We start from the raw sequence: 12055 nt of genomic DNA, 5'->3' as shown, positions 1-12055 counted from the left end.
GACTGCCCCTAGTGGGGGATGTCTCCCAGTTACGCTACTCAGGGGTCAGGGACCCACTTGAGCAGGCAGACTGCCCCTTCTCAGATCTCAACCTCCGTGTTGGGAGATCCACTGCTCTCTTCAAAGCTGTCCGACAGAGTCGTTCGTGTCTGGACAGGACTCTGCTTCTTTAGCTGAGCCCTGTCCCCAGAGGCAGAGTCTACAGAGACAGGCAGGTTTCCTTGAGCTGCTGTGAGCTCCACCCAGTTCGAGCTTCCCAGCGGCTTTATTTACCTACTTAAGCCTCAGGGAAGGCGGGCGCCCCTCCCCCAGCCTCGCTGCTGCCTTGCCGTTAGATGGCCCCAGACTGCTGTGTTAGCAAGGAGGGAGGCTCTGTGGGCGTGGGACCCTCCCGGCCAGGTGTGGGATATAATCTCCGGTGTGCCGGTGTTACAGCGCTGTATTGGGGCGGGAGTTACCCAATTTTCCAGGTGTTGTGTGTCTCAGTTCCCCTGGCTAGGAAAAGGGACTCCCTTCCCCCTCACGCTTCCCAGGTGAGGCGATGCCTCGCCCTGCTTCAGCTCTCGCTGGTCGGGCTGCAGCAGCTGACCAGCACCGATTGTCCGGCACTCCCGAGTGAGATCACCCCAGTACCTCAGTTGAAAATGCAGAAATCACCGGTCTTCTGTGTCGCTCGCGCTGGGAGATGGAGACTGAAGCTGTTCCTATTCGGCCATCTTGCTCCGCCCCCCATTAATCATATTTTCTTGTTTTATTATTTTAGTGGTTGCTTTAGCATTTATAATATTTGTCTCCAATTTATTATAGTCCAAGTGATAGTATTTCTCTAAGTGATATCATACCACTTCATGTAAGAACATCACAAATTTCTCCCCTACCAAGCTCGGTACTAATGCCATACATTTTACTTTTACATATGTTGTAGACCCCACATCAACAGAGCTATTATTTTTGCTTTAAACAATCAATAAATATTTATCATTTTAGTTAAATTTCATTTCTTTGTGTGAAACCATATTTCTATCTGCTGTCATTTTTTTGTTTGTTTGTTTTTGCCTGATGGATTTCCTTTAGCATTTTTTATAGTGGAAGTCTGATGGTGATGAATTCTTTTTGCTTTGGTATATCTGAAAAAAAGTCTTTATTTCATCATTATTTTGAAAGCTGTTTTCCCTGGGTGTAGGATTTTAGGATTGCAGTTTTTCTTTTATTTTAGTACTTCACTTTTGCTTCACTATCTTTTTGCTTATATTATTCCTGTGATTAACCTGCTGTAATCTTTATCTTTGTTTCTGTAATGTAGGGTATCTTTTTTTTCCAGATACCCTTTAAGCTGGGTGTCTCAAATAGTTTACTTCAATTTGTATTTAGTGTCCTGCTTTAAGAGCCTATCCAGTATTTTCATATCTGTGTTAATATTTAGCTCTTATTTTTCAATATAGGCCGGAAGTGTTAGAAGATTCACCTCTGGTTCCCCAAAAAGGCAGTTTTCAGATGGTTCACTGCAATTGCAGTGTTCACGAATGTTGTGAATGTCTTGTGCCTGTGCCAACAGCCAAACTCAACTACACTCTCCTTATGTGTTTGAAAATCACATCTGGTGGAGTAATTTTCCAGTCACCTCTAATGTCAGTTCAGCCCATAAATATGGGTAAGTTATGCACTAAAATGATGATAATAGGTCTAAGCATCAGTCATATATAAAGGTTAAAAATTGCTTACAAAAATATTTGCTAGCTTATCTCACTTTGCTTAACACTATAATGATGGTAGATGTAGTACTGGGGGTATGAAGAGTGGCTTCTAGAATGATTTAACAATAGTATGTATATCTCAGCCATTGTCACTTAAATTCTGTTTTGGAAACTGTTTTCTTTAAATCCTGGATCTATGTAATGGATATGTATTGATTGGACATCACTTTTTCACAACTCAGATAACTATTTTTAAAAATAATTAGAAGCATGTTTCTTACCTGAATTTATTCCTTCAATAAATATTTCTTAGAGGCTTATGTTTGTCAGAGACTGTTCTAGGAGCTGGAAAAAGAGTGGGAAATTAGACATGGTTCCTACCTCAGAGAGCAGGAACAAACAATAGTAGGCAGAGACAATGATAAAAGAGTAAATAAGTAATTTACTGGACAAACATGATTACAGAAAACTTCAAATAATAGACAACACTCTGTTTTCTTTGTGCAAAGATCCCCCAAATCTCTTTTTATCAACTTAAATATACAATTATAAATGTGAATAATACAGGCAAATGTTAGTGCTATGTATTTAATTTATTAATTTCATTTAATTTTGTATAATTTAGCAGTTTTTCTCCACTTATATTTCCTGAAACAATTGTATGCAAACTCTTTATGTCTGATTTTGTACCATTGGTTTTGACATCACTAGAGCCACTTTTCCAAGTATCTGATACAATTTTACATACAACTCAGGCTTTACTTCTTTCTAAGTTACTCGAGATACAGCACTTTTTGAAACTGTGTATGACATCATATTTTAACATTAAGACTTTCAAATAATTTGTCCTATAGGGATATCGTTGTACTCTCCACAACATAGTTACAATGGCATACAAGCAATTCAATCATGAAGTTATACCATAGAGAAAAAAAATTACAAAATCTTTATTCAATATCATTTTCTTTTCTTTTCAAAACTAATTCTGCCTGATGATTTTTTAGTAGCATTTAGAGTCAACTTTGAGTTGCGTTGTTTTTCAAAATGAAGTAGTTAAGGGAAAGTGCTATGGAATTTTTAAGAACTTGAAAACTTTCTTAATTTTGTCTCTATGTGGAGATAATTTTGGGGAAAAAAATCTTTCCTTCTATTTGAACACATATGATAATATCCCCAAGTTATATGTTCCATGAAAACAATAAAACTGGTGTGATGGAGTGTCAGGGACTATTATTTCTACTATGTAGATCAAAGAAGATCTCCTTTAGGACATAGCATTTGAGCTGAATAAAGAAGAGATATCCATGCAAAAATCCAGAGCAAAAGGTGCTCCAAGCAGGAAGAACAATATTCACAAAATCCCTAAGATAAAATGAACTTGGTAATTTGAGGAACAAAACAGAAGACCTTTGTGCTAGGAGTGAATGAGGTATGAGAGTATTAAGGGATGAGGTCAGAGTTACCTGTCCCAGAGCATATAGTAGGTCAGGGTGGAGAAGTAAAGAACTGTTTTGGTTTGGATCTGTTTGGGAGATGGTGCTTACTGGACTGTCTAGTGGTTGGAGTTGTAGAGTGTGAAGGACAGAGGAGAATCAAAGTTAACTCTTAAATTTAGACCTGGGCATCTAGATGAACAGTGACACCAGATACTGAGATACGGAAACTCAGGGAAGATTAGGTGTGTGTACAGAAATCAAGAGCTCTATTTTGGACACATTGTATTTGAGATGTCTGTTGGAAACCTAGGAGACGTTGAATAAGAAGTTGGACATATGAGTCTAAAGTTTAGGGGAGATATAAACATTTGGGAGTTGTTAACATATCAAGGTTTAGAGTATTGTATGAGATCACCTATTTAGAGTTCAGGAAGAGAAAGACTGAGGGGTTATCAGTAAGAATGCAGGAGTAAAAGAGTATGTTGTTCTAGAAGCCAAGTGAAAAAAACATTTCAAGAAGGAGGGTATAAGCATCTGTGGAGTGCTGCTGAGAGGCAGAGTAAGATGAGTGGGAAATTGACATTGGGTTTGTTTTTGTATTTCTAATATTAATGCATATTAGTATTGTCAACCTAAAATGTATGACAGATACCAACTCTACAAAGCAAAAAGTTTATTTGGGAGTAGTAGGGGATTGCAGTTCTAGACATGCATGCTATGGAATGACTATGACACATCCACGGGGGGCTGGAGTAAAGGGGAAGCTTGAAAAGACATATAGGAGACCTCCATGTAAGCTCTTTTGAACAAAGATTATTGGTTACAAGAGCTTGCTGCAGGGGTTGGCATTAGCTCATTGGTGGAGACACAGCCATTGTTAGGCAAGTGTCTCTGTGCAGGCAGCTTTTATGGAATACTGTGGTTTTGAGGAATTATTTACGTCATTCCAACGTAGGCATACATGCATAAGGGGACTCCTTCATGGCCTCCCAACTCCATTGTGTTAGGGTTCCACATTAGTAACTCTAGTTTGATACTGATAACTTTTACAATATGCAGATAGGAAATGTACAAAACTTGTAATATTGTGATTTTACTTTTCTTTGGTATATGTTTGTTTTCTCTTTGGTCATGGGAACACAGTAAATTTCACCTGTAATTTTCAGACTTTTGTGTTTAGCTGTCTTTGCTTTAAAGTAACTGAAATTTATAATATGTCACATAAAGTAAGACATCATTGATTTTGACTAAAAGAGGAAAATTGTGACCAAATTCCTGAAAATATAGAATGTGAAAATTACCTTATGCTCTTTATTTGTTGAAAATAAAATTCAAATCAGTAATTGTTTCAATTTAATGATAATTTCTATATACATGAATAATTCCTGTTAATTTTAAAAACCTTGCTAATATAGAGACGAACAAACAAGAAAACGCACCAATTTTCTATCACTTTGGCAATCTTTCTATTTTAAATATATCAGGAATCCAAGTATAAATGTGTGTTAAACTTTCAAAATTTAAACATTAAACATTTTTAATATTCTGAGAAACTTCATCCCTACTTCTGATGACAAGCCAGGGACTGCTGCAGCTGCATTTATTGCATGGGAGTATTCATGCTGTAAGTTATTTGAGTAGGTTTGTCTAGATTATAGACAATTATGATCTAAAATTAATAGACAAGTTGAATTTTGGATAGTTTTATGTATTTCCAAATAGTGTTCTGCACAATGCTTTTTTCCTTTTTACCCACTAAAATAAGTGGAGTGGGTGAGGTTCAGGGGAGACTTCAAATAAGTTTGAGGATGCTGGGTTTAATAAAGTTAAATGGGATTCTTATAAGGGGAAATAACATTTAGCAAAATAATCTCATTTACTGATTCATAGTCTTTACCACTTAAGGGGAGGGAAATGAATACACATGGATTGCTATGATAAGGTACAATAACCAGACCGGTTCTGTAATTAGTCCTTGGATAAAGTCACCTTTTAAGTACTTGAAAGGCAAGATATGATGAAAATTTATTTTGACTTTATTTTATTCAACTATAATTGTCATGAAAATTACTTGACTTAAAAGTATTCTCTTTTTTTTCTTAAGTGAAGCCTGATCCACCATTAGGTTTGCGTATGGAAATCACAGTTGATGGTAATTTAAAGATTTCTTGGTCCAGCCCACCGTTGGTACCATTTCCACTTCAATATGAAGTGAAATATTCAGAGAATTCTACAACAGTTATCAGAGAAGTAAGTATATTTTAGTAAGTAAAACGAAAAGTTGAGAAGTAAAGACCCTCTTAAGTCCCATAATAATTACCCTCTGCATACTAAATATATACATTTCTTCTAAAGCAGAATGAATTATAGTTCAATATTTCATATTATATATATCATATATAGATAGATATACATACGTATATATACGGCTATAGGAAATCTAGTTACAGAAACTTGAATTCATAATTACAATTATTTTCCACCGACAGACCACTGATTTCATCTTTTTTTTTTTAATTGCTCAATCTATTTGAATCTTTTTCTGAATGTGGCAACAGAAAGATTTTTGCTTGGCTAATCATTAGTCGAGCTTCTGAATCTTCTGCTAGCTCCATCTGTGCATATTCCTGTAAAACTCAGTTTTAGCAAAGAACTCTGCTAGGTCATTTTAGAAGGAACCCCCCCACCCTGGATATCTGATGAATATTTGATCAGGTTTCTCATCCTCCACCATTCCCCAAATAATGTTTGATCACCATGGCCTGTCTTCAACAAGAATTGTGTTAGGTCAGTTTAGCCAGAATCCCTCTTATCATGATGTTTTTGCTTAGTAATTTTCTATCTACTCCCTGCTTCTTGGCTATAAATTCCCTGTTGCCCATGCTGTATTTGGACTTAGCCCCCCCCCCCCCCCCCATCACAAGGTATATGCAGTGCTCCACATATCTATTGTGATGATTCCAAATAAAGTCTTCCTTACTTCCTTTCTCTTTTTCTTTAACAGTTCATTCGGTAAGTATTTATTGAACACCTGCTACGTGCCTGGAACTGTTCTACTTGCATCAGGATACACTGAGATAGCAGGACAGGATAAGAGGAATCTGGGGGTGCTGGCAGGGAATGGAAGGTTGCAATAATAAATGGAGGTTGGGGAGAATGACATTTGAGCAAAGATGTGAAGGAGATGGTGATGTGGATATCTGGGGAGTTGGGTTCTAAACAGAGAGAACAGCAGTGCAAAGGATGGTGTGGCTGAGGGCAGTGAAGGTGACAGCAGTAGTGGCTGAAGTCAGAGGCCAGTCGAGGAGGAGAAGGTGGAGCTCAATGAATAGCCTCTTGGGCCATGTGAATACTTTGGCACTTTACTTTGTGAAGCTAAATTTCATATAATTTAGAAGTGAAAAACAGTCTTTTAGAACTGGCAAAAAATTTAAAACATTTTATTTTCACAAAGAGAACGATGGAAATCCTCTGTGTCATGTATGGAGAAGACAGAGTTAAGGCTTCTGTGGGTTTCAGCTTTCTCATCTGTAAACTGGAGATAATCTGTAAACTTGAGGATTTTAGATAGGAGTTGTTAATATCTGATGTTGTTGTATGCATTCCTGATGCTTTTCATAATTTTTAGTCTGTGACATGCTCCCCCTGCCTCAAGAGCAGTCATTAGAGGCCAGAGAGTTTATTAACTTTGGAGTACATTTTTGGGAACTGAATTTTGATCTCCTAGGCTCAAGTGATTCTCCTGCCTCTTTTTTTAAAAAAAGAGATGTGGTATCACTATGTTGCCCAGGCTGGTCTTGAACTCCTGGACTCAAGTGGTCTACTCACTTCGGTCTCCCAAAGTGTTGGGATTATAGGCATGAGCCACCATGCCTGGCCAGGCTCAGGTTCTTAAGACTTTTCATGCCCTTCTGCACAGGATACTTGTAGTTCTTTGTCTACCACTGCACAGCATTTTCTACCAGGTGTGTCTTACAGGTGTCAGTAGCGGCTTGAAGCTTCCCACAGATTTTAGCTGCATTTCTTAAAATTCTAAAGGTCCTATATTCATCATGATTCAGTTAACAGTATTTGCTAATTATCATTATGATTTTTTTATTGGACTCATGGGCTATTTAAAATTTTATTGACTAATGTGCAAACATTTCTTTTTGGTTATTGATATTTGTTTTAATTCTGCTGTGGCCAGATAACTACTGTGTAAGATTTTAATTCTTTGAAATTTGATGAGATTAGCTTATGATCACTTTTCATAAAGGTTCCCCATCAACTTGATGTTCTGATGTTTTAATATAATATTTAACAGGCTGACAAGATTGTCTCAGCTACCTCCCTGCTGGTAGACAGTATACTTCCTGGGTCTTCATATGAGGTTCAGGTGAGGGGCAAGAGACTGGATGGCCCAGGAATCTGGAGTGACTGGAGTACTCCTCATGTCTTTACCACACAAGGTAGGTTATGTAATAGCCACTTCTACTGGGAGGGAAATATATTTCCTGAACTTGCCTTTGTATATTATAAGCATCTTAAATTTTGTAGCCTTAAAATGAAAGAAGGAACACAATATCAACTTCCTTGTTTAAACTTTGAATGGGCCAATTCGTGAATTAAAATTCTGTCAGAGTCTCTGGGCTTGTGTGTTTCTATTGCAGTACATTGTAGGATCACTTTTCTTATTAAAAAGAAAAAATTAATATAACAGTTCCAAATTAGAAAAAATTAATATAACAGTTCCAAATTAAACTCAGAAAGCCCCTTGTATTGATAATTCCTTAATTTACATTTTAAAACCAAGCATATTTATTTGACATAAAATTCAAATATTAATGTTTTACTTTATATTATATAATAAATGAATTTTTATTCTAGATGCTTGCTTTTGAGAGTTTTCAGTGCCGATTGTTCATATTGTAAAGGTTATTTTTAGCATTGTAACATCTACAGTTTATTCACAGCTTCTTCATGCAGCTGATGTGCAAAGTTTTGCATAGAGGCTCCAGAGGCTTGGAATAGTCCTAGACCTGCTACGTGCAAAGCTGTGACTATAGAAAGAAAATAGTCCTTTGACCAGTTGTCCAATCTGTCAAAAGGGCAAAATTTTTCTTGCTCAGACTTACTGAAATTGATTATGGCCTGTGTAGAGATAATATGTACCATGCAAATATTCAGTCCATTTAACAAGTTTACTTATTGATTGCTTACTATTTTAAAAGCACTGATTCGTCAAAAGGCAAGTAGCAATAGTAGTTTAAGACATTGACTTTGGAGTCCAACAGAAGTTTATAGAAGTTCTGGCCTCACCACTTATTTGGAGAATTTCTTAATCTTTCTATGCCTTAATTTCCTCATCTGTAAAATAGGGATGTTTTATATGGATATGAAATATCCATATAAAATAAAATAATGAAATGAAATAATTCACATTGGCCATGTGAAGAAAATCATTATTGTTTTATTATTCTGCAAATTAAAAATTGCATAGTGTATCATATGCAGATAACATGCATATCTATCTATATTATTAATATTTTGCAAATTAAATATGCAATATTTATCTCATATCAATTTCAATAAATTTATCCAGTGTAAATTTCACAGATTGTCAGGTTTTTATTAACTTGGCTTTCTTATTTTTAAGCTAATATTTTAGCATCTACTCATGTAAAAATACTATAATTTTCATCTTATTTCTCAATTAAGCCTTACTATATATATTTGATTTCAAAGTGAAATGCTTTGAATTCTCTTATCATCTTTAAAATGAAAAACTTCAGCTTAATTCATGAAAGTTCAATTATACTTTTTCTTTTTAAATAAGAATTATTCTGAGACTTTTGAGGCAGTTTAGTAAGGAGGTTGTGGCGCATACTGAAGGTAGATTAAAATAGGTTAATGTGTTAGGTACTTGTCCACAGTAAGTAATGTATAAGTGAAGCTTGAGTGCCACCTCAGCTAGGATTATACTCAGTCACGCTCATAAATCTAATGGTCTGGCTTCTGTCCAGTAATTTTATGCTACTAAGTTTTTTCCTGTTTCTCTATTTGATTATGGACATACAAAACATAGATGTTTTGTATGGATTGTAAATATATAGACATTGACGTTTAGCGTACTTTTACAGAATAAAGAAAACTTAATAAAAACCAATTATTTTTGTTTCCGTTTTTAAGGGTAATCCCAAGATATGTGTGAAAACAAATTTTCATAGTCTATCAGCAGAAAATGGTTTACCTTAACTTTACAGCTGTGAAATGTACTGATGTTTTTGCAGTGCACTGTGGTGGAAATAATTTCTTCCTATGCAAACCATCATTTACTTTTATCTTGTGTGTCTTTGAAAATGATAGGCAAATGAAGTTTACAACAATAGAGGACTTTAAAAATAGTATGGAATCGTGTGTAGGCATTTAAAAAAATCATGTTTTAGGAAAATATTGTTTCTCTTTGCCCTCATCCATAGGATGTTGGCATTAAATAACTCAAAATGATAGTACAAACCAGCATTTATAATTTTCTCTGCTTTGTATATTGCTGCATTATCATTCATATGACATTCCTATTTTTTAATTTATATCTCATATATTTACCTATTTACTTGAAATTTTTATGTATCCAAACAAGACAATAGCAGCAATCATTTTTACTTCAGGATTTTGCTTCATAGTGATTTTTTTTAAGAACTTGTCCTAGGTTTCACTGATTCCCAAAGCAGGGTCTGGTGGAAAATATGTCATTGTGGAATTAAACTATGTTTTGTTTTAGTTACTTTCCAGCCTATCAGTTAGCAAGTGACAGTTACTGACTAAAACATACATATATATATATCGTGATCCGCCCGCCTCAGCCCCCCCAAAGTGCTGGGATTACAGGCGTGAGCCACCGTGCCCGGCCCTAAAACATATTTGATGATGAATAAGCCTCTGTGTTTAGAAGATAGTGAAGACATTCATGGAAGCTCAATTCACTTTTGAATGAGAGCACTCGGGACACTAGATAACTGTACACAAACAGGCAATTTCAGCGTTATCCAGTTTTTTAGTCCACTCATTTTATTTTTGGCAGTGTAACTCTGCAATGTGTTGTGAATCTTTTTCGATGTGGTACAAGTTACTTACAGAGTGTTTTGTCTTCATCTGATATCCTTTCTTCCCTCATTACAGATGTCATATACTTTCCACCTAAAATTCTGACAAGTGTTGGATCTAATGTTTCTTTTCACTGCATCTATAAGAATGAAAACAAGATTGTTTCCTCAAAAAAGATTGTTTGGTGGATGAATTTAGCTGAGAAAATCCCTCAAAGCCAGTATGATGTTGTGAGTGATCATGTTAGCAAAGTTACTTTTTTCAATCTGAATGAAACCAAACCTCGAGGAAAGTTTACCTATGATGCAGTGTACTGCTGCAATGAACATGAATGCCATCATCGCTATGCTGAATTATATGTGATTGGTAAGAAAATGAAGGTTTTGTTCATTTTATTCCACAACTTAGTTTCATTATGGACCCTCCTTATATTAGAGTCCTGTTAAGATGTAAGAAAAAAATTTTTTCATTAAATTTTTTGGTGTTTTTGCTTTATATTAATATTTTAATGTGTTTCAAATAGATGTCAATATCAATATCTCATGTGAAACTGATGGGTACTTAACTAAAATGACTTGCAGATGGTCAACCAATACAATCCAGTCACTTGCGGGAAGCACTTTGCAATTGAGGTATCGTAGGTATGTATTATTTTTGCTGTTTCGTTTTTCTGTGGGTATGGTGAGATAAAAATTTTCTGTAGAAATATTACAACAGTCATCTTACAGATTATTTGCCTCCTGAAAGAGGAAAGTATAATATAATTAATCAAGAAATTTTTGAGGGATTAAATACATTGGTGATTCTTGAAAAATATTCACACCTGAGGTTAAAAAGTTGTAATTTGTTTTTACTTCAAATTATCTTTTCTGAAAATCCACCAATTCTGTATAATTTGTATTTTAACTCTTGAATGAAACACAAGAAAATGTAGTTTGTGTATATTTTAATTTGACTTAGAGAGTTGACTAGAGGAGAATGTGAAAGATTATAAAAGTTTCATATCATTTGGTTAAAGATTGTTTTGGAAAAAAAGAGGTAGAAGCAGATTATAGGAGATAATATGATGGTTTTTAGAACTAACTGAGGTTATTTAGGAAATAAATACTTATGGTTAATAAAGGGTAATGTGTTCTAATAAGAAGTAATTTGTACTTGTTTATTTTTACTCTTCTGTGTTTTAAAAAGAATTCAAGGCATCATCTTATAGCAGTCCCTTTCTCTCTAAAATCAGTTTATCTAAAATGATACCACCCTTGATCAGATGATAGATTTTTATTTTTAAAATATCCCATAGTAGTATTCAAGTAAATATACTGCTGTTAAACACTGTGTCCCAATTTGTATTTTTATTTGTAGTGGAGACTTTCAATTTGTATAACATGCTCATTTATTCTTAAAATATAAATTTTCAACTAGAAAAATAAATCCCTTCTCTACAATACTGTGATCTGAAGTCTATTCCTAATGCTGCCAGTCTCTTCTTATGTAGTATTAGGAAAAAAATGTGACAATTCATACATTTCTCAAATAGCTGCCTTCATCCTACCTAATATGTGTACTTTAAAATCAGTAGAATGTTTGTGATATGAAAGTTTACTTTTATAATCTGTCTTTACCTTGTTTTCATGGTATCTTCACATTAGAAAGGTGTTTGTGAAAACCTATTATATTAAGCCCCATGCCTCGTTTCTCTTAACATTTACAGAATAACCAGGAAACTACATTTACTTGCGTGAGTTTCTTAACTTCCCTAAGTCTCAATTTCCTTGTCTGTAAAAACAGAGAGACTAATAGGACTTACAATGTTTCTGTGAGAGTTAACAACATATTTCACCT

General features: G+C 35.0%; 1 protein-coding gene across 1 annotated transcript in view; it reads left to right on the top strand.

Annotated features, from left to right (window-relative positions):
- Positions 1-1355: 1355 nt before the first annotated feature.
- LOC113222658 (leptin receptor-like) overlaps positions 1356-12055 on the top strand; it is a gene marked incomplete at its 3' end in the record, with an annotated part of 30642 nt that continues 19942 nt past the window's right edge. The window contains exons 1-5 of the mRNA XM_026452305.1: positions 1356-1651; positions 5235-5380; positions 7437-7581; positions 10292-10582; positions 10740-10857. Of these exons, the coding sequence (XP_026308090.1) occupies positions 1495-1651; positions 5235-5380; positions 7437-7581; positions 10292-10582; positions 10740-10857 (857 nt within the window). The remainder of the gene's footprint in view (positions 1652-5234; positions 5381-7436; positions 7582-10291; positions 10583-10739; positions 10858-12055) is intronic.

Source organism: Piliocolobus tephrosceles, unplaced genomic scaffold (assembly GCF_002776525.5).
Source record: "Piliocolobus tephrosceles isolate RC106 unplaced genomic scaffold, ASM277652v3 unscaffolded_32915, whole genome shotgun sequence".
In the NCBI taxonomy this organism is placed as follows: Eukaryota; Metazoa; Chordata; class Mammalia; order Primates; family Cercopithecidae; genus Piliocolobus; species Piliocolobus tephrosceles.
This window is presented reverse-complemented; position numbering and strand designations above follow the sequence as displayed.